The sequence below is a fragment of the Podarcis cretensis genome, assembly GCF_951804945.1.
Source record: "Podarcis cretensis genome assembly, chromosome: Z".
Taxonomy (NCBI): Eukaryota; Metazoa; Chordata; class Lepidosauria; order Squamata; family Lacertidae; genus Podarcis; species Podarcis cretensis.
Genome location: NC_137184.1, coordinates 3,878,612 through 3,900,957, shown reverse-complemented (window position 1 = coordinate 3,900,957; position 22,346 = coordinate 3,878,612). Strand labels below are relative to the sequence as shown.

General features: G+C 43.4%; 1 protein-coding gene across 6 annotated transcripts in view; it reads right to left on the bottom strand.

Moving 5' to 3' along the window:
- Positions 1-428: 428 nt before the first annotated feature.
- SLC25A25 (solute carrier family 25 member 25) overlaps positions 429-22,346 on the bottom strand; it is a 46,368-nt gene continuing 24,450 nt past the window's right edge. For 2 of the 6 annotated variants that reach the window (XM_079962126.1, XM_079962128.1), the window contains exons 2-11: positions 9,993-10,119; positions 9,798-9,885; positions 9,098-9,133; positions 7,981-8,092; positions 7,102-7,260; positions 6,198-6,350; positions 5,943-6,050; positions 5,387-5,554; positions 4,841-4,991; positions 429-3,351 (exon numbers count right to left, since the gene is read on the bottom strand). In XM_079962126.1, the coding sequence (XP_079818252.1) occupies positions 3,167-3,351; positions 4,841-4,991; positions 5,387-5,554; positions 5,943-6,050; positions 6,198-6,350; positions 7,102-7,260; positions 7,981-8,092; positions 9,098-9,133; positions 9,798-9,885; positions 9,993-10,119 (1,287 nt within the window). In that variant the 3' untranslated portion in view covers positions 429-3,166. Of the gene's footprint in view, positions 3,352-4,840; positions 4,992-5,386; positions 5,555-5,942; positions 6,051-6,197; positions 6,351-7,101; positions 7,261-7,980; positions 8,093-9,097; positions 9,134-9,797; positions 9,886-9,992; positions 10,120-14,614; positions 14,867-22,346 lie in introns of those variants that run through there. The other 4 variants (XM_079962127.1, XM_079962129.1, XM_079962130.1 and 1 more) reach the window with 3 other exon arrangements.

Sequence of the window (22,346 nt, the reverse complement as noted above, 5' to 3'; positions counted from 1 at the left end):
GCTTTGGTAAAAGGGAAAACAAGACGAGTTTTGATTTTTCTCTCCCATATGCAACTAATTAGGCTACCCATGACAATCAAATCCCAAACCTCATCCAACTGTACCCAGTGAACAGGAGCAGTGTGATGTGTCCATTTCCTTGCCCAAATGATTTTTGTAGGCAACTTTCTTCCATGTGCCCTTAAGAAGTGCAGCTCTATGCCAGAAATATGGGCCTCAAGCCAGGGCTGACACTTTAGAAAGTCACAGAAGACAACTGAAGGGCATTCAAGTCACAACGTGCAACTTATCCATGACTGAAGCTTTTATTGTAATCAAGTGCGGGTAAATGCAAACTTGCTTTATGTATTTGTTTGGGTGAAGGATGCATGCGCACACACCTTGAACCCACAGACTCCCAACTCAACACAAAACAAGGAAGCCACCAGCATCTTTGATAAACCTTTATTATTGTTATTGTTATTAATAATTATTAAATTTGTATACCGCCCTTTGTCCAAAGATCAGAGCGGTTCACAACATAAAAAGAAAACACAAAAGACTTAATAAAACAAAAACAACCCCCCCCAAACACATTTAAAAGGCCATAAAATGTTCATCAGCCAAAGGCCTGGTTATTCAGGAACGTTTTTGCCTGGTTTCTAAAGATATATAATGAAGGCGCCAGACAAGGCTCCCTGGGGAGAGCATTCCACAAGTGGGGAGCCAACACAGAAAAGGCCCATTCTTATGTTGCCACCCTCTGGACCTTTCATGGAAGAGGCACACAAAGTAGGGCCTCAGATAATGATTGCAGTGTACGGGTTGGTTCATACGGCGAGAGGCGGTCCTTGCCTGTCCCCTACCATCACAGGCTTCTTGTTTTGTTAGTTTTGCCCTTCATATATTAAGGTTACAGCTACAAAGACAGTTCATATTGCATTGATTTGTATGTGCTGAAATCTCCTCAGGCCACCAAAGGTAAGGGGGAGGTCTCCCAAGGGTGGAGTGACTCACAAAAGGGATGGGGAAAACACACGACTGAGATATGAACTCAAGGCAGACAGGCAGTTTCCCCCAAAGCAGCAGTGGACAGACCCAACTTAAGGCCCAAAGAGAACTGGGGGAGAGGAAGCTGCTCTCTGCTGCACAAGGCTTTCTGTGTACAGAGCAGCAGCAGCAGCAGCAGTAGCAGCAGCAGGGCCCTCTGAGCCGCTGCAGCCTTCAGGGATAACTGCTTCTTCACAGTGCACTTTCCTGACCCTGGAGGAGGAGGAGGAGCAGGCAGGCAGATCTGCCAGCACAGAAAACAGCAACAGCTCAGCTCCAAGCATCAGCTTCCTTCCGCACATCAGAAAAATGGGCATTTTGTGATTTTTCTCTCCCTGAGATTTATTTTTCTCTCTCCCAAGTCCAATCAGCCCTTTTCATTATTAACCATTAAAAAAAAAAAAACATCTAGTTTGTGGTTCGTCCAACACCCATAAAAATAAAGTCACTAATGATGAGGCGATGCCACAGTAAGGCAGACCCCCAAACAAGGGCCTTTCATTCCCCACCACCCACCACTCTCCTAAGGCTTTTCTCCACAAAAGGATTTTTTCTCGACTGAGGCTCTCAGTCAACCCAGATGCAGGACCGGCAACACGAAAAGGAAATGGAGCACTAAGGACCTCTGAGGGGGTCCAATTTGCAATGATTCTTTTATTAGACGATACTGAAAATGTGCAAAATGTTTTTAAGAACATAAATATGAGACCTGTACAAAAATACAGAATACCAAGGACAAAGTAACTATATTTAAACATGTCTACAAAAATAGTGTGACAGTTTCGTCTTTTGTCTTTAAATAAATACAAAATAAATATGCTTTGAAAGCAGCAAAACAACAACAAAAATGGAATGTGATGCTGGTCCCCAAGTCAAGGGTCCCCTGGGCTCCAATAAGTCTTAGTGGACAAACTCAATGAACCCTTGAAACAGTGAAGTCAGAGATATGGCAGCCACCACCTTACCTTCCCTTCTCCCTATGATAAGCACCTGGTGGAAGTGGGTGGGTGGGAGCGAGCAGCTCCCCACTCCCTTCTAATAACATAACGATGGCTACCATTTTCACCTTTGTCAGTTAGCCTGGTGTGTTCCCCATAGCAAAATTTCTTCCTTGTCCAAAGTCCAAGTCCACCAGCCCACCCTAACCTAATTCAAACTCTAGCATCAACCTATAAAGTTCTATGGATGAATGAAGCAATCCAAGGCTTGAAGTTTCAAGAATAATTTGCTACCTACAGCACTTGGCAGAACTGTATTTGAAGCACCATGCAAAACGCTAACTGGGAAGCGGCCTCTCCACAGCCCCTGCCATGCTGCAGTGAGCTCAGATGCAGAGACTGGACCAGTGGCAACACAGCTCCCCAGTTACTTGGTCAGGCCATTCAAAATGAGCAGAACTGCACGTGCCAGGTCCTCTCAGCTACTCCAGCATGCAAACACAGACATGCAGACTCTAGACTGCAGCTGCTGCTTTTGTTATAAAGTGCATTTTGCCAGCAGTTTTACAGGAACACAGAAACTATAATAAAAATAAAATATTTTAAACTCTGTCTGGCTAACCTGAAAGTAACACTCAGACTCAGCAGGGACTGGCTTTGCACCCTGAAGCCTTGGTTTTAATTTACACTGCAGCGTCAGAATTTTGAAGTAGAAAAATGAATTGCTTCTATCCAAAAGAAAACATGTAAACAGCGAAGTATTTTGGCCCAGCAGCCATTCCTACCCAAGGCAGGTCGTTTGCAGAATCAAAACCATGGCTAAGAAGAGTTTACAACTCAACAGAAAAAAGCTCTTTCAAGCAAGTTGGAAGATGATACATTCTCCAGCTGTGAGCTTGCGCAAAAGACTCTAAAGAGGACTAAAAGCCAGGCCACCACTGACAGCTCAAGAAACTTTCCTTCAGTTCCCAGTTGGTCCCTTGAACATGGGAAGAACTGCCAAACGATTGTTTAAAACAACACAGTAGAAAGGCCCAATACCTCATCATTCCCCAACACACACCATCTGGGATTTTCACAGCTTAGTTTGATCAGCTTAGTGTCAGTCAACACATTCACAGAATGAAATGGTGGCACACCCTGGGGGTCAGAGCCCCAAGATTTTGTTGAAAAAGTTCAAGGGTCCAGGCACCACCTGGTCACCGCGACTGCACGCCCAGAGTCATCTTCAGGTTCTCATAGACCACGTAGCTAATGCTCACTGCTGGGATCACCTTCATGAAGTTGGGAGCCAAGCCCCTGTAGAGGCCAAAGGCTCCCTCTGTCTTCAGGATATGCTTGAAGAGACTCCTCATTGTTACCTGTGGCGCTCCTTCGACTGAAGCTGAAAGAGAAGCCGTTGGACAATCATCAAGAGCCTGATCACATGGACTGCGGACTGCACAATACAGCATGTCAGGGGCTGGCAGAGTCTAGGATGGGAGCAGAAAAATCTCAGGGAAGGGCCCAGAGGGTTGTGGGGGTCATGGCCGAGGGAGAGAGAGAAAGAATCAGAGGGTAGTGACAGGGAGTGGGACAGGCAAGTACCACTTGATTTCCCCCTGCTTATGTCCTCACACCAGCAAGATCGTCCTGCCTCCCTACCTCCCATGCTGACCCCTTCCTGGAAGGAGGGGAGCAGGAACGTGCAATAAGTTCCCACACACTCAAAAGGCAGAATGGTGTTTGAGTGCCCCGCAGGAGGAAGGATAATTCTAAGAGGCATTACCCGCCCCCCAAATTCTCCTAGGTCCAGAAATAGTGGGAAATGTAAGCAACAGGAGGGCAAACAAGGGCAAGATGAGCAGGTGACAGCAAAGGTTGCAAGGTTTTTAGCTGGGGCAATCAGAATAAGATCCACTATCTATTGATTCAAAACCCTAAAATGTATTTTATATAACTGACTTTTTTATTTCTATTCTTTGTATATCATATTGTTGTTTTATTGCTATGGCCGATGGCTGATGCAAATAAAGATTCATTCATTCATCTGGTAAGGTGGAGAGAACACCTGGAAGAATGATCCTCATCCAGCCCCTCTAGTATTTGGGGCTCGGAAAGGGAAAAGCACAGGTTCGGTTCAACTTTCCTAAAGCTAGAGCACAGCTTGGCAGTCAGGGTAGTAAAAGAGGGGATTAGCAAAGCTTGTATTGTGTTGTGGAGAAGAGAGGCTTATCTTGTGCATTGTCTGCAGTGCCTTGAGGGACTAATGTACCAAAGCTTTCTTTCAATAAAAGTGAATGGGAAAACCTCTACTAGTCACAGCTCAATTCCTGAGGGGCACTGCATACCAGACACACATTTAACTTGCTGTGTGGCGTTTAACAGCCTGCGATTATGTCTCTGTAACTACTTGGCTATGTGCCAGCCTGAGACAGATGCCAAGATCAGCCCAGTGCAAAGAAACAAGAGGTGTTTGCACTTAGATATGCTAGCAACATTATAAACCTATAAAGCTTTACCTACTGTTGAGTTGGGGGCGGGGAGCAGGAAGACAAAAAAATTCCCCACCACCAGACACACATATACTAGAAGCTTAGGATCACCAAGTTTAAATTGGGATTAGATTCAGGGCAAATAAAATTAAGTACCTCTACAGAATTTGTTTATGGGATTCACTGTTCAAAGATGTTTTGAACATTTAAAATTCTCAGGTGGCTTTCAAGGGAGACTTAGACAAAAACATGGAGGATAATGTCTATTGTTTACTTAGTTATTGTGGCTAAGTAGAACCTTCAGGTTCAGAGATTGTATATATTTCTAAAAACCAGGTGCTGAGCAGCAAGACTTTCTGCATCATAGGTTACATCCAAGGGCCTCTCAAATGCTCTTACCCTGAGCTTGCATTCGTGTGCGTACTAGGGCAAGAGGATAACTGGCCAGTTGTCCACAGGTGCTAGAGATGGTACCACAGGCCAACAGAACGAACACCCCGGGATCGGCACTGTTCACAGCATAATGTTGCAGCCAGCTGTTTTTCAATGTCTAGGAGGAAAGAATAAATTGTTCACAAATCAAGTCAAGCATCGGTAGGACCCTTACGAATCTATAGTATTGGATTTGAGGTGGAGTAGGGAGAGAGCAATACTACAACTTTGAAAATCCATGCTGCAAATCCTAGACTAGAGCACAGGTGGGAAATTTCACTGGAATTTAGCAGATTGGTGTCAGGACTCTACCCTTCCTTAGCACATTCCTTTAGGACAGCAGTTCTCAACCTGTGGGTCCCCAGATGTTGTTGAACTACAACTCCCATCATCCCTGAGCTCTGGCGTTGCTAGCTAGGGGTGATGGAAGTTGTAGTTCAACATCTGGGGGCCCACAGGTTGAGAAAGGCTGCTTAAGGACATCTCCCACAAAACAGCTGTCAAGCCTCTTACCTCATATACAGCCAGGTCAATTCCTGCATAGGGAATGATCCCCAGCATATTGGGGATGTAGCCTTTGTAGAAAGCACCCATTCCTTCTTTGGTGAGGATGTTCTTGGCACAGTGCAGCATCCCTGAGTACTGCCCTGTTTTGCGCAGGGCCATCCGTGTCTTCAGAACCTAGTCCATGAGACGAAACAGATGCATCAGGAAAGCCTGTATAGAACAGGCAGGCAAATACAAACTTTTCCTGAACCAAGTCAAAGAAAGATAACTAGTAAATTATGTGTTCTTAAACCTTGGGTCCTCAGGCATTGTTTAATTACAGCTCCCATCATTCCCAGCCAGTTTTGCCAATGTTGAAGTCCCAACATCATCTGAGGAACCATGGCTGAAGAACACTGCAATAGACCACATTGCTAGTGAAGTCTTAGTATCTCTGATGGGCATGTCACCAATGAAGTCACCACTGTGGGAAGAAGTTGCATCTAAAACATTTGAAAGCAGTCTGTTGTACGCAAAAGAAAAGGAGAACATCAGCTGCCAAAGGCTAAATTCAGGAACTCACCTCCATTGGGTAGATGCTGCTCTGTGCAATGGCTCCTGCCAATGAACCTGCTACCAGCCTCTCATGAATCCTCAGCACCTCCTGGTCAGTGCCAATGAATCGCTTGATCTATAGATATAAAAGAATTCTGTCATCTGATACAGCAGTCTGCACAATTCACACCTGCTTCTTATTCCCTTGTTAGCCTCAACATTGGGATGTTAGCTGAACAGTAGCAGCACCATCTCATTCGCATTGCCTTGGGTCTGTATTTACCTGTTCATAGGCCATGAACTTGATGGCAGACTCTGGAGCAATTTTCAAAACATTGATGCCATTCCCTCGCCAAAGTGACCTTGGGCCACCCTCTCTGATCATCTGGGTAAAGCCTCCAACAATGCACATGTTGTTACTGCGAGAAGCATGGACCTGAAAAGGAGAAAGACATTTCTGGTTGGATCCAGGCCCATTTTCAGTTTTCCTGCATGGGCAAAAAAGCTTTTCTTATCTACATACAAGTTTTATTAAACTACCTTGCCTCACAAGTGTAGCAGGAAAAGGGACACTTTCGTTCAGCATCAGTTATCTATAGTCCAATATTATCAAAATTAGTAGCTCATGGAACAGCAAGAAGTGAAAAGGGAAGCAGTGGGAAATGGAACTGATGACGAAAGGGAGGCATGGGTCAGTCCGGTGACTCCTATGCAAAGTCCAAATTCCCCATTTCACAAGGTACTTCCAATGACAGCTGTGTTTCTCTGTCCTTTGAGCCCAGAACAGGAAGAGCTGCCAGCAAGTCACAGGTTACCTCATTTCCAGCTAGAGCTGTCAGGACTAGTTTTAAGGGATTGCGTGTTCTGCCAAGGCTGCGCAGTCCAAGGACTGTGCTGTTGCTGACCTGACCTGCCCAACTTCCAAAAAACTACAAGTATAAATTCTGGAGGGAACCAGAAGTGCAGGTCATATGTAGAAAAGCAGGGCTCACAGAAACTGCTGAGAGTGGCTTCCCTCTGGGTGTCAGAATGACATACAAACAGACATCACCATATCTTACAGCTCTCTTGTTTCTGGAGGAAAAGTCTGTCCTGCAAGACTGTATTCTACCTATATCCTTGAACTAAGAGGAAAAGTTGATGGAGCCAGGACAACAAAGACCCTTCTGCCGAGCTTCCACCCTTACCTGCATGAGAACTTTCAAGCGGTCCAAGGGAGCAGTGCATGTTCTTGACACTGCCCCTGCCCCTCCACCTGCAACTAGGTGTCGCCACCACATTCCAGTCTGCCTCTCTTCCACTGTGAACTCATCTGGGACTGTCAGGTTCTCTCCTACATCAAAAATCTGCAAAGCAATAAAGCATGGCATGAGTAAAATTATTTTCTTCAGCTGCACTAGGCGTGCATGAGGACTTCCTCAGAGATCTGTTCATCATGCACCTAGATTAAACAATTTAAGCATGGGAGCAATTAGCACTAGTTTACTATTTCAACACCCGCACCTGCTTTATCTGCATCTGCCGCACCTTTGTTCTCCGCTGCATGTGGTTGCAGCTAATAAAATTCATTAGAGGGTATTTCAGAAAATATACCATAGTTGTAGTTTTAAAAATGGGCCACCTGCCAGCCTTGCAATCTGCTGGTGTTCAAAATGACTGGCCAAGAGGAACAGAACAGGGGGAAAGATCTAGAGTTCTTCCGGAGTTCACAGCCTAGTTTGATCTCATTATGCAGCAATAAAAGCCAAATTTAATCAAAGAGCATCGTATCACTTTCCAGAGCTGGCAGGTTGCAAACTAGCAGGACCCAGTTGTTTGTGTACCTTGGGTACAAGTCAAGCAGCTTACCTGCTTTCCCACTCCCCGAGAACATTCACTTTCACCTGTGCCAGAAATTTTAAGAACAAGGCCAGAAGGCACATAAAAAAGCAGAAAGCAACTAGAGCGAGAAGGCAGCTAGCTTTTGATGGAGACTGCTGATAGGAGTCAAGAGCATGGAACGGGACCCTCACAAATGCAACCATGAGTTTCACATACGTTGTGCATGAAGGATCTTAATTTCTTACCGTTGAGTGCTTCCAGTATAGGATAATCTCAGGAATGTTCTCCACAGGGTGCAACAGGTGATAGTCACGCCATTCATTCCAATCTATTGTCATTGTTCCATTTTTATCCATGCTGCAAGAATCAATTGGGAAGGTAAAATGAGCCAAGAGGAGGAGGTCTGGCATATCAACTCTTTAGCTCCACACCAACCACACAAAACATAAATATTTGTAGAAGAGGACTAAAGAACATGCAAGCACAATTTTAAGAGCTTTATGTATCAGATAGTGTAAAATACTTGGAAGAGTAATTTTCAAACAGTCATGAGGGCAAAAATGTTTCCTGGGATCACAGGACAGCTCATGAGGAACAAATTGTGTTCTATGTGGGGCTAAGATGGCTTCTCCATTGCCTCTCCCCACATCCTCTTCCTTTCACTGGGTCCTCCAAAATTAAATATATAAGGCTGTGCAGGATGGACATAAGATATTCCACAGGAAGAGTCTAGATTGGTTAATATGTGTGGTCATAAAACGAGTCAGATTAACTAGTGAGTGGCATGTGTAACTGTGTGCACTCCCCTAAGTCATCTGCAATTTGTGTCCTTGCTGCCTGGTTATGGTCTGTACAGTGTGGCTACATCTGTGGAAGGCAAATGAGTCAGTAGATTCTACCTTGGGGCAGCAGGAGGAAGAAGTTTTGAACTTGAGTGTTTTTCCGTCCTTACCAATTAATGTCTTACTAATCGAGAAAGGATTCCCAAGCATGAGGCATAGAAGTGCTGGTTTTAACATACTCTTAAGCATCAATTCAACCTTAGCCCTGTTGGCTTGCTTGCAGTTACCTTCTGGAAACAAAAATATGTGCTGTGCTTTTAATAGTTACCCCTTATTCTGCATATTTTTCTGTTGTTTTAGGAGTGCTTTAAATTGATTAGCTGTGTAATTTGCTGATATTGATACTGATTTTTTAATGTTTTTATGAGATATACTGGTGTCTGCCTGTGGACGCACCCTCCATCACCACCAGGCTCACTAAAAATCTGCTACACATTACCAACTTCAATGCGGGTGGGGAGAAAAACTAGTACAAAAAGGAAAAGGAGCCAGACAAGAATATATACACTTTGGTACTTACTAGGTGACAGGACCCCAGAAGTGTCCCGTTCTTATTCTGACAGACAGGGAAGCAGAGGGGAGAATACAAAGAGCAAGAAAGGGACAAATGTTAAAAGTTAGTGCAACATGCATGCAGCTGAAAGCATTTCAGTATGTTAAGTTGCATGCACGTATTAAAGCAGCAAGCACTGGAACATATACCTCAATTTATACCTTAATTTAAGATTATCTAATCTGCAGAAAAGCATTATATACTACAAGGACAGCAATTCCAGAATGCTGGCAAAATCATTCATTCCTCTTGCTTAGCAGCTATTAAGCAAGTTCCCGCTTGGCCTACATGCTACTTGCCTATCTTACAGGACGGAATGTTAGCACCGTAAATCAATTCCTGGCAAGTATGAAGAATCCTTTCCAAGACGGAAAGCTGCTCTCTCATGAATCAGCATTCTGCTTACTTTTGATGTCACATGCTCTTATGCATTCTGGCCTCCATCTGTCCCTACTGTTCCAGCAAAAGATGTCAGTGGATCTTCACCTGTGATTGCTATTCTAGCACCATTTGCTGCTCTAGCATGCTTTGCTATGGACGAAATGCTGCAGAGTTGCTTCAGAGGTTTTATAAGGGGGGAGATATAAAGGAAGAGAAGGGAGACAAAGCTAACACCTTACACCATGGTCGCCAGAGTGAAAACACTAGAGCCACCTGCAACACTTACCTCTTGAGAATTCTCTCAGCCTGCTGTTCAGAGATCTTGACTCCCAGATCCCGAAGGGACTGCACGATCTCCTGGGCGTCAATGCAGCCTGTAAAGATGACAAGTAAGCTCTAAGCTTTATGAACAAAACAAAGCTGCCAGACAATCTGCAACAGAATCCCTTCGCTCCCAATAAATAAACCAAAATGTGCATACCATCATTCTTTTTGTCTAAGCTCTTGAAAACCAGTCTCAGTTTCTTTTCATGGTCTTGGAGATAGTGAACGAACTCCTCAAAGTCCAGCTGCCCATCTAGGTCCTTATCTCCAGCTTTAACGATTTTCTGTATGAAAAGACATAAAAACAACATTACAGGCGGTGACCATTTTAGGCACGCCCAATGGACACACAATTGCAGACCTGTGGATCCTTTTGGACACAAAAGAGGGCAGAACAAGGGACATAGCAGGGCAGGGTGCACTTATACATGCCCAATCGACGCAGACGGGGGCTGGGAACGGAACCCCTGCACAAAATGATCTCTGCTTGGACTTCATTCTGTAGCCTTTTTATATAGCTGTGGCTAGGGAACAGGAGCTGGGAGAATACATAGCACATCTGTATTTGAACAGCCTCACACATACTGTAAAAACTAAGAATCCAGAGCCCTACTGCATCAGGCCAATGGCACATATAGCATCCTGTTCTCACAGTGACCAACTACATGCCTATGGAAACCCTAAAAGCAGAACTGGAGCACAGCAGTCCACTCCCCACTGCCAGGAGCTCTTAAATTTAACCAAATATGTTTGATACCAGTTGTGCTGGTTTTTTGAGAGACAGTGTGTGTGTTTTCCCCAAACACTGCTAGGCTACACCTTGTCTTAAGATGCAAGATCAATGTCATGGGCTTGAGAGAAGTGAGAAGAGAGAAAGAGAGAAAGAGAGAAAGAGAGAGAGAGAGAGAGAGAGAGAGAGAGAGAGAGAGAGCGCGAGCTAGTTCTTCTGTAAAAGCTCCTTGCTAGGCACTGGGTACAGAGATGTCATCATACTTTGCCTCTGAACAGGGAAGCAAGGAAGTTAAACCACACCAGCTACTACTAGAAATAATGACTGACCACCAAAATACACGCACAAGCTGAAAAGAAATGTCAAAAAGCAGCTCTGAGGCAAGCATGAACTGATTTGGTCACCCTGCAGTTATGCACTTGTGCAAGATACTGGGGGAAACTGGATTTTAGAAGCAAAGTGTATATTTACAGAAGAGATTAAGAGATGGCAAAGTCATGTTGTTAATAAATAAGGAAACTTCATCCTTAACATTCCTTTTAGCAGGAAACAGCACCTTGAGCCTTGCCCAGATACGCAGGTAAGCAAACCAGACACAGCAACTAAATGGCTGAGTCAATACCTGCTTTTCTATCACCTGTTTTGCATAGAGAGCAGGAAATTTGTTAAGTGAGATAATTATATGCCGAAAAGCACCCAGCAAAGACCAGCTGGCTCCTCACAATGGCTCTAACTGGGCTGCCTGCTGATCTCCACACAGCACAAGGCTATGAGTCGCTGATGCCTGCATTAAACACCAGTCTACTAGGCTAGAGTGCCAAGAAACAGAACCTGTCAATACCTAGCTCCACTTGCAAGACCATGAAAAATTATAAAAAATAGAGGAATGAGTTAGCATACTGCATTTTTAATAATTAGGCTGCTGATAAATATGTTCCGTATTAAAGTAATAAACGTTTCATATTGTATAAGAAACGACTCCCCTGAGAATTACGCTAGACATAATTTGAAATGTTCCTTCCTCCCCTTCCCTGTCCCCCTTATTACTAAACTTAGGCCTTCATATAATTTAATACCCCTCCTAACCTAAACTTAATAAGGACAGCCGGTCACCATCTGCGGTGACCTTTGAGACTTCCAAGGTGGATCTAATCTGCAGACAGACATGTGACAGTTGTAAAAGAAGAGAGATAGAAGGGGTCATAATTTGTAAGCTAAAGATAGAAGGCAATCTCTGGCATGTCATCAGATAACTGCTAACGAGCCAATTCAGGGTTTCCCAATACCACATGACCCTTTGGGAGAGGCAATGAAGCATTGCGGTCCCTGTAAGCTGGTCCTGGAGAAGCCAAAAACGCCCCCCTTTCTGTAAAGGATACTGCAGCGGATACAAGGCAAAAGGGGGAAATGTCTGCCAATGAGCTCTCCCAAATGCTTCTGCCAAGTAATCTGCCCCCACTGAACTCGCATCTCTGTGATGCAAACGATTTCTAAAATTATAAGTCTGGGCTCACATCACGGTCAGTGCTGAAATTCTTTCCTACATGTGCACTGAGTCTGCACATTAATCTTCTTGCACGGAGAAAGCAAGACTGCTAAGGCCCCAATTGATGCAGGTTTTAAGGTTACTGTACTAAACAGTGTGGTGTTCGTACATTTCTGATATTTACATTTAAAAAATCAGTCTGCTTCCATGTATCCCCTCAGTCATTGTCCTCAACCCCATCCAGTGTCTCCATGTCAGCAAAAGACTTCTGGTAACCACATTTGAATGCATGATGCTACAAATTGCAAGGCTGTTGGATTCTAGCCTAGTCAGCATTCATCAGTGCCTTGATAGCCATGACATTGTGACACACTGCTAGTGTGAAGGTCCAACAGAACAATGTGAAAGGAAGGGTCATATTGGATGTTGTATGGCCAATCATATTGCCCTGATACCATCATACACTCTCCTTCAACCATGGCTGTTGAATAAGTGCTAAGAGATTGCCTTTGCTTACAAGCAAATTAATGAGTAATTAACTCATTAACAAAAATCTGAAGCACATCTGATAATATGTTTGTTTCAGTTTGGGGAGGTGCAAGATGCTGGCTTTCAAACACTAGAAAGAGAATGAAGGAAATAACTGGGGAGGGGAGGAAAGAGAGTTCTGAACAAACCCAAATTCCTCATGAAAACCAGCTAACTGGCTAATTTACCAGAAGCCTGTTGGGAATGCAATGATGAAATGAGGAAGATTCATAATCAAGGAGGTGACTTATCACCCACAAAATCCTCTCTGCATGTGCACATTAACCCTTCTATTACTTACTATCTTTATAGCAGCAACTACTGCATGTTGCCATGACTGGTAACACTGCCAGAGGGAAAGGGCTGCAGCTCAGCGGTAATACATCTGGTTTTCATACAGAAGGCCCCAGGTTCAATTTCATTTTATTTATTTATTGCATTTCTATCCCTTCCCTCCAAGGAGCTCAGGGTGGAGTACATGGTTCGCCCCCTCCCCATTTTATCCTCCCAGTAACCCTGCGAGGTATATTTTACAAGGTTGTTACTGTACTTCATCAGATCTTAACCTATTTGTAAGAATGGATTCCAAATATCACTGAATTTGAATATACAGTTTTGGGTTTCCCCCCACTCCCCCCTTTGTTTTCCCTTCTGCACAGGTTCTGTTTCTCTTTCTCTTTTTCTTTTTTTGTTTGCACCTCACCATGTTTGATGCACATATAGTTATGTGCCTTTTGAACTTTCAATAAAGATGTTACCAAAAAAACACCAAACCCTGCGAGGTAGGTTGGGCTGGCCGAGGGTCACCCAGCAAGCTTTGTGATTACGTGAGGTTTCTCCCAGGTCCTAATCAAACACTTTACCCAATACGCTGCCCAGACACCTCTAGCTAGAGCTGGGAAAGATACCCTGTCTCCTCCGCTGACAACAGCATCAGTAACATTGAGCTAGATGAACTCTGTGTGAGCTTCCCATCTTCCCTATGGAAACAAATATGACACCCCTTATGTACTTATGTTTTAAGCCAGACCAGCACAACACATGATCCACCAAATTCAAAACAGCCCACCAGATGTACATTGTTGCCTGACAGATGCTTAACAGCTCCATTTATGCCAAACTCTTGTTCAGATACTTCATTCAGACACTGCTGGGCTGTATTGGATTACAAGTTGTGCAGGCTTGCTTTTAAAAACTTATGGTCTCCTGAACTTTCACATGAACCCTGGGTTGCATCCCACTAATTTCTAGTCAAAGTAGACCAATTGAAATGAATGAATTTAAGTTAGCCATGTCCATTAATTTCAATGGGCATACTCTGAACAGAACATTGGCTATTTGAACTGAACTTCCTGTGTTAGGAAAGTTAGGTGGGAAATGAAGAGATTAACTGATGCTGCCTTCTTCCTGCCACCAACAATGCCACCCAGCCCCGGATATGCCTCCTCTTCACCTTAAATGTCCCTGGTACATCCCTCTCCACCCTCTTTATTTGCATGTAGCTCAGTTGTAGCAACAATAGGCACAGCCAGTTCCATCCTTCAGAAGAATCAAGGACCTGGCCAAAATTGCTGTGGAAAATAGGTAGTATGAAGCAGAAGGCAGCACGAGGGCTGAATGTTGGAAATGCACCAGGTGGGTTTTGGAAACCTATTACATCTCCACACAATCTTCCATACTGTATTTATATTGCAAGGAAAATGAGAACTTGTGGAGGAAGGGCAGGGAAGATGACTCACCAACACTCTTTACACTGAAAGCTGCTATAGAGCAGCAGCTAATAACTATCCCAAGCTAGAACCTGCCTCCAGAACAGAACTGGGCTTAAACTAGGGAGATACCCACTTGATCCTTGAAGTTCACAGACTAAACTTGAGCCATTGACCCAGTCCCAACCAATTTTACCTCAACAGCCTGTTGCCCAGATAAAAGAAGTGGAAGGCAACTATGTGTGCCACCCTCAACTCCTTGAAGGCATAGAGGAGGTCATACTGAACAGATTAGAACAATTCAGCTTACATGCATTCTTTCATACCTGCTTCCATTGACGATAGGTGGAGAACTCCTGGGAAGGGATCAAAAGGCTCAATCTGAAGATGGGCTTCAGATTCTCAGGAAGCCCCTTCGACTCAAAGTACTCAAACTCTGCCTGGGACTCGCCGAAAATCGGCACATAGAGGCACAAGCAAAGCATTTCCCCCAGCTGTGCTCAGGCTCTCTTGTAAACCACCCAATTCCGCTCCTTTCTCGTTTCTCGTTCTTGAGAGGAAATGCCGGCAAGACTCATGACACATGCCTATGAGCTGTCCTTGCTGTGCTGTGATTGGCTGCCCGAGCCCTGCCCTTCTGCTTAAAAGGGAAGCTTGTGTCTCTCAAGCCCTTCCCAGCCACCCTGGATTCCTGACAAGTGCGTGTGAGGCAGCTCCAGATTGCTCAATCCCTGCTTTCCCCTAACGTCACTTTCCCCGGCAGGCTAGATTAACCCTCTGCAGCCTCTTCTAGGCTTCAGAGCTGCTCTAGACAGCACTATGTGACAGTTCTACTTTACTGGTATGGAAAAGAGTGAAAGCCCTATGGAAAAGACACTCGGGACACCCAAACTGTTATCTGAACATCAATTCGTATGGGAAAGACTAATGGGGACAATGTTTTAAAGGGAAGGAGGGAGGGAAGAAGAAGAGAACCAATGATTCTTTACTGAAGCAAATCTGATCCTGATTTAAGACAAAACACAAAACACTTTCGGACACTACCAGGTCATTAATGCAGCAGGAACATAAAAACACAACAAAGCCACCAGGCATTTCAAATGCCCTCTGAAATAACCATGTCCTTACACTGCCACCTGAACCCCACTAAGGATGAAGCCTGATGGGTTTCCTGCAGGAAGGAGTTCCACATAAGCAGATGCCACCACTATATAATAATTTATTATTTGTACCCCGCCCATCTGGCTGGGTTTCCCCAGCCACTCTGGGCTGCTTCCAACAAAGATTAAAGATACATTAAAATGTCACACATTAAAAGCTTCCCTGAAAACCACTAAAAAACAACCCAGCACCCAGCTTGTGTACCAGCCCCAGCTCCTCTCTGCTGTGGTAAGGTGTGAAAGGTGAGCTCAACAGGATATGCTATGCCACCTTCTTTGATGGCTGTATGAAACAAGTGGCGTGTGTGTTTCAGCTTTTTAAAGAGGAAGGGAAAAGAACCACTAGGTGAGAATGAGCAACTCATTCAACTGCTATACATGTTTGCACTTCAGACAGCACTGGGTACCTTGCAGTGGCCAGTGTTCTACCAAAAAAATTAAATCATTTTATAAACAATATTCTGATTTAATATTCAATAGGGGGATCAGGCAAAAGAGGTGTGATTTCTTACTCACACTGTTGTGAATACCACAGAAAAATTATGATGTTACACCCACAAATTAACATTACACACACACGTTTGCATACCATAGTTCTAGCATCAGGCTCAATTCACTGACATGGTCAGGACTTTTTTCCAGCAGGAACTCAGTCGGTGCTATTCCCATTCTAAGAGAATGAGACAGAAAGAGGTGAGTTCCTCTTTTTCTAGAAAAATAGTACTGAACATGGTTAATTTCCCATTTTGCAGCCATTCACTTTGAACTGTGGGGGAAGCAAGGAGATAGCATTCACAGACAGGAACCAGCTGCTAGCTATGGAATTACAATTGCTGAATTCTGATCCTTGAGCGGCCTTACAAGACTGTGGGATGGGACAGTAGCTGAGCAGTATAGCCCATGTGCTGCGTGCAGAAGTGCCAAGTCCAACCCTTGGCATCTCTAGCTAAAGGCCAACTCAGGTGCCAGGGCTGGAATAAACTCTTCTGCCCGAGATCTTTGAAAGCTGCTGCATGTCAGCATGTACATAATACTGAGATTGAGAGACAAGCAGTTTTAATTAGTGCCCTGGTTTACATGTCACTTTGAAGCACAGTTAAGCTGAACTGTGGTTTAAAGATGCATGTGCAGCGTGCTTGTGCTTGTGCACAGGACTGAAATCGTGCCTGTTTTGCTCCCCCACCCAACCACACAGCTGAGAACCAAGCCATGATTTGGCTTAGCCCTATGTCCAAAGTCAGGGACGCCGGTGGTGCTGCGGGTTAAACCACAGAGCCAAGGACTTGCCAATCAGAAGGTCAGGGTTCGAATCCCCATGACGGGGTGAGCTCCTGTTGCTCGGTCCCTGCTCCTGCCAACCTAGCAGTTCGAAAGCACGTCAAAGTGCAAGTAGATAAATAGGTACCACTCCGGCGGGAAGGTAAACGGCATTTCCGTGCACTGCTCTGATTCGCCAGAAGTGGCTTGCTGGCCACATGACCTGGAAGCTGTATGCAAGCTCCCTCAGCTAGTAAAGCGAGATGAGCGCCGCAACCCCAGAGTTGGTCACGACTGGACCTAATGATCAGGGGTCCCTTTAGCTTTACCTTTATGTCGAAAGTCAGGTAGATGGCTTATCTCTCTCCAAACATACCACAAGCTGGAACCAAGACCTTTTCTTGGGGGGAGAGACTTCCGGTGCACCGCGATCCCAGTGCAAGCAGGGTTCTCACCGGGAGGGAGAACTCAAGCTATTTTGAAGGATAGGGGGCAACTCCAGGGCGCGGAGACCCCCCCAACCCCTTCTGAAGGGTGTTCAGAAGGACGGGTTTCCGGCGAGGCCAGAGAGCGACCAACCCGGCTGCCAGGTAGCCTCGGAAGGGGTGAAGAGTGCGGCGGCGAGGTTTAGCGGGTCGAGGGAAGCCATTACTCACCTTCAGATAGCGAAGCCCTGAGCTCGCAGGGAGAGCAGTGCGCTCTCAGTTTAAAGGACTCCGAACGCAAAATACTTGGATTTTTGTGGTTAAAAGAATAAAAGAAGAACAAGGAAGTCTCGGAGCAACAAAGAGAGGTAAACGGAGTTTAGCTGACAGCCAAAATCAACTCAAACGTGGCGTGACACCAGTGCGGGAGAAAGTGAAAGTGAGTCGCCTTAGCGGTTACGTTGTTTCTCCTTAAGTGTCTTCCCCCATCAGATATATAAGCATAAAAATACGAACACTACGTGGAAGGAAAGGAGGGAAGAGGAAGGAGCCAGAGACAAAGTATCGGGACTCGGCGTTCTTGGTGAACCGGAGGGCGTGAAGAGGAGAAGGGGCGTTTCTCTATCTTGGCGTTAGAACACAAGAGATAGTAAATGCGGAAGAGAAAGCTCTGCCACCATTAGGAGTCTGTTGTACGTGGGGACGGTGAAAAAATGGACAGCTATATATATATCTACATGGTGACTCATATGTATATGATCTCTACCTCTCCTCCCTTGGTTTGAGACTGGGATTTGAAATTTGAGGATTTCTAACTAATAGGAAACGCTAAGCATTTGGGGGAATAAGATGTCGGCACATTTCTAGAACGCTAATTCATAGAGACCTGGCGACCTCTAGCGACAAGATGGAGTCTGTGTGATCCTCGACCGACTTCTTCCCCCCTGCTCTCCTCCTTTCCCTTCTTTTTCTCTACTTGTCATTTTGTTTTATCTCCCTCTTTATTAAACCCCCCCGCATGTCTACCCAGTAATACGGATTAGCCTGATTGAAGGCGGGAAGAACCCCCGGTATTGAAGCACCCCGCATTGAGAGGACAACTTTGTAGCAAGAACCTTATACTGACTTTATATCTTGACTTTTTGGAAACATATATACATAAAAGATTGGTAACTCTGATTAGTAATATCAAAGGAAGTAAGTGGATTTAAGGAAAACGGATAAAGCGGGAGATATAAAGGAAGGTATTAGATATAACTACGGTGGGAAAGATACTATCTGGGATTGGGGGGGTTATAAGTGTATAAAATGTCACTCACCGGGAAGAAAGGGACGAATGGCGGGACTCCTGGGGATAGGAGGGGTTCCAAACAAGAGGGAGATTTCAAGTCAGATATTTTGAAGATGTTTGCGGAGATCAAACAGAGTCAAGCTAATTTAGAGCATAAATTAGAGCAAGTGGATAATAGGATTGGGAAAATGGATAAAAAAATAGATGAAACTGTTAATGAACTTAAGGGCCAAATGAAAGAAATATTTAGGAGAACGCAGCTCACGGAGGAAGGATTAAAGAAGACAAAGCTGGAACTAAAAGATATCAAAAGGGATAAGGAAAGGATTAAAGCAAAAGTGATGGATTTAAACAAGGCACAGGAAGAGATGAAGGATATTATAGCGATGAATGAACTGAGGCAGAGGGAGATTAATCTGAGGTTTAGAGCTGTGCCAGAGACACAAAATGAAAACATTAAAGAGAAATTGATAATGGAGCTTGCGGAATGGCTGGGTATACCACCGGAGGAAATGGCCAATAACATACAGAACGCATTTAGAATGTGCGTTAACACAACAAGAGTAAGAAAACTTACAGGCGATTGATTGCCTGATTACATTTAAGGATAAAGAAATGAGAAATAGGATTCTTCAGAGGAATAGAGAAAAGAGGTTGAATATAGATGGGAATTATATAATTATCTTTAAAGATGTCCCAATCAGATTACTTAAACGAAGAGACTCTTATAAATCTCTGGTGCAGGCATTGAAGAAAAATAAGATCGAGTTTAGATGGGAATTCCCGGAAGGGGTTTCATTTATGTATAGAGGTAAGAGACATAGGTTATTAAACCAGGAAGAAACCGGGAAGTTCCTTAGGAAATATAAGGAACTGAGAACGGAAGCAAATGGAACCGGGGGTGCAGAGGGAGGACTACCAGGAGAATCAGGAGTGGGGGAGGAAGAGGAGGGGGGAGGAAGCGGATCAGACGAAGAGGCAGAGGAGGAAAAAGAAGATTCAGGGCACCTATAAAGGAAAGGATAACGTAAAGAAAAGTTAAGTGAAAGCTCAGCACTATGGGGTTAAAAATTTGGAATTGGAATATTAACGGGATGAACGATAAAAAACGGAGAAATAAAATTGAGCAATATCTGAAAAGGAAGAATCTGGACATTATTTGTCTTCAGGAAACGCATGTAGCCAGAAGGCATAGAAAAGTGCTAATTAACAAAAAATTGGGAAATGAATTTGAATCCTCAGATAAAGAAAAGAAAAGAGGGGTGGTATTGTATATTAAAAACAAGATGGAAGCTAAAACACTATTCAAAGATGAAGAGGGGAGGGTGATAGGGGTTAGCATTAACTGGCAAGGAGAAAAACTGATGGTAGTAGGGGTATATGCCCCAAATGGTAGTAAAACTGAATTCTTTAAAAAATTAGAAGAGAAGCTATGGGAATATATGGACCAAAAAATAATTCTAATGGGTGACATGAATGGCGTCGTCTCGTTAGAAGTGGATAGACTTAGGGATGGAGTAAACAAAGAAGGAAAATTACCAAAATCCTTCTTCTCAATGGTAGAAAACTGCAACTTGACGGACATCTGGCGCCTCAGACATCCATTGGATAAACAATTTACTTACCATTCTGAGCCTAACCAATCAATGTCACGTATAGATCAGATATGGCTTTCAAGTGAATTATGCCCAAGATCTAAATTAATAGAAATAAGACCGAAAGTAATTTCGGACCACAGTCCGATAGAGCTGGAATTGGAAAGCTTAGAGACAAGAACTTTTAGATGGAGACTCAAAGACTATCTTTTAGATGACCAGAAAATTGTCGAAAATGCAAGGAAAAAATTGTCAGATTACTTTGCGGACAATTGTGATAAAGGAACAAAGATTAATGTAGTATGGGACGCAAGTAAGGCGGTAATAAGAGGATACTTTATCCAACAGAACGCAATTAAAAACAGGAATAGAGAGAAAAATAAAGAGGAAATTCTAAAACAGATGATGGTAAATGAACAAAAACTATCTCAAAAACCTAACTGCCAAAAGGCAAAAGAAAGAATAAAAATGCTACAAACTCAGTTTGCTACTATAATAAACAGAGAGGTGGAGTGGAACATCAAAAAACTGAGACAAAAAAATTTTGAATTTTCAAACAAACCAGGTAAATGGCTTGCCTGGCAAATCAAAAAAAGGAAGGAACAAGGTACAATAAACAAAATAATAGTGGGGGGGGGGGAGAAAGAACAGATCCCAAAGAAATTAGGAGTGAGTTTGTCAACTATTATAGAAGTCTGTATAAGGATAAAGAGAGAGTTGGTCTAAGGAGAATAGAAAGATTTCTGAAGGATAAAAAGGTGCAGAAAATCTCAACAGAGGATAAGCAAAGATTGAATATACCAATTGGAAATGAGGAGATAGAAGAAACAATCAAAGATTTAAAGAGGGGCAAAGCACCAGGTCCTGACGGATTTACTGCTGGTTATTATAAAGAGATGAAATCTATCTTAGTGGGACCACTGAAGGAGACTATGAATAACATCTTAAAGAAAGGAGAAATCCCTGGGACATGGAAAGAAGCATATATTACGTTTATCCCTAAACAAGATGCAGATCCAACTCAAGTCAAAAATTATAGACCAATTTCATTGCTAAATACAGACTATAAAATATTTGCAGGAATCCTAGCAAGAAGGTTGAAAAGGTTGTTATCAGAAATTATTCATAAGGATCAGGCGGGATTCCTGCCAGGACGGCAGATGAGAGACAACACAAGAAGCATAATTAATATGTTAGAATATTTATCTGTTAGGATTGACAAACAAGTTATTATGATGTTCATGGATGCCGAGAAGGCATTCGATAATGTGATATGGGACTTTATGTTGAAAAATTTAGAACATATGGATGTGGGCAATGATTTCTTTAATGGGGTAAAAGCAATATATACAGAACAGAAGGCCAAACTGATTATAAATAGCATGGTGACAGAAGAAATAAAGATACAGAAGGGTACAAGACAGGGCTGCCCACTCTCCCCGCTACTATTTATAATAGTTTTAGAAGTACTCTTGAATTCAATAAGACAAAATGGAAAAATAAATGGAGTATCACTAGGACAGAACGTGTACAAGACTAAAGCTTTTGCTGATGATGTAGTAATAATGACAGAAGAACCAACAACTGCAATAGAAGAAATATTAAAGGAAATAGAAGAATTTGGAGAAATAGCAGGCTTTAAATTAAACAAGACAAAAACGAAAATGATAGGTAAAAATGTGGATCCAAAAACAATAGAAATCATCCAACAGCATTCACAGATAGAGATAGTCAAAAAAGTCAAATACCTTGGTATTTGGTTAACATCTAAAAATATAGACTTATTCAAAAACAACTACGAGCCGATGTGGAAGGACATAAGGAAAGATCTGGAAAAATGGGGAGGGCTGAAACTGTCATTCTGGGGAAGGATTAATACAATCAAGATGAATGTCTTATCAAGACTTATGTTCCTATTCCAAACCATCCCTATAATTAAGGGGAGCCGAATCTTTAAAGACTGGCAAAGAATACTCTCAAGATACATATGGCAGGGCAAAAAACCTAGAATTCAGTTCAAATTATTGACAGATATAAAGGAAAGGGGGGGCTTTGCCCTGCCAGATTTAAAGCTGTACTACGAGGCTTCATGCCTTTGCTGGATAAAGGATTGGGTAAAGTTGGTGAACACGGAGCTACTCGATTTAGAGGGCTTCGACAATAGATTCGGCTGGCATGCCTATTTATGGAAGAACAAAAGGAAAGTACATAAGGGATTTGAAAATCATATTTTTAGAGGCCCGTTAATTGAAATATGGGAAAAATACAAAAATCTGTTAGAGCCGAAAACACCACATTGGCTATCACCTCTTGAAGTAATGAGCATAAAG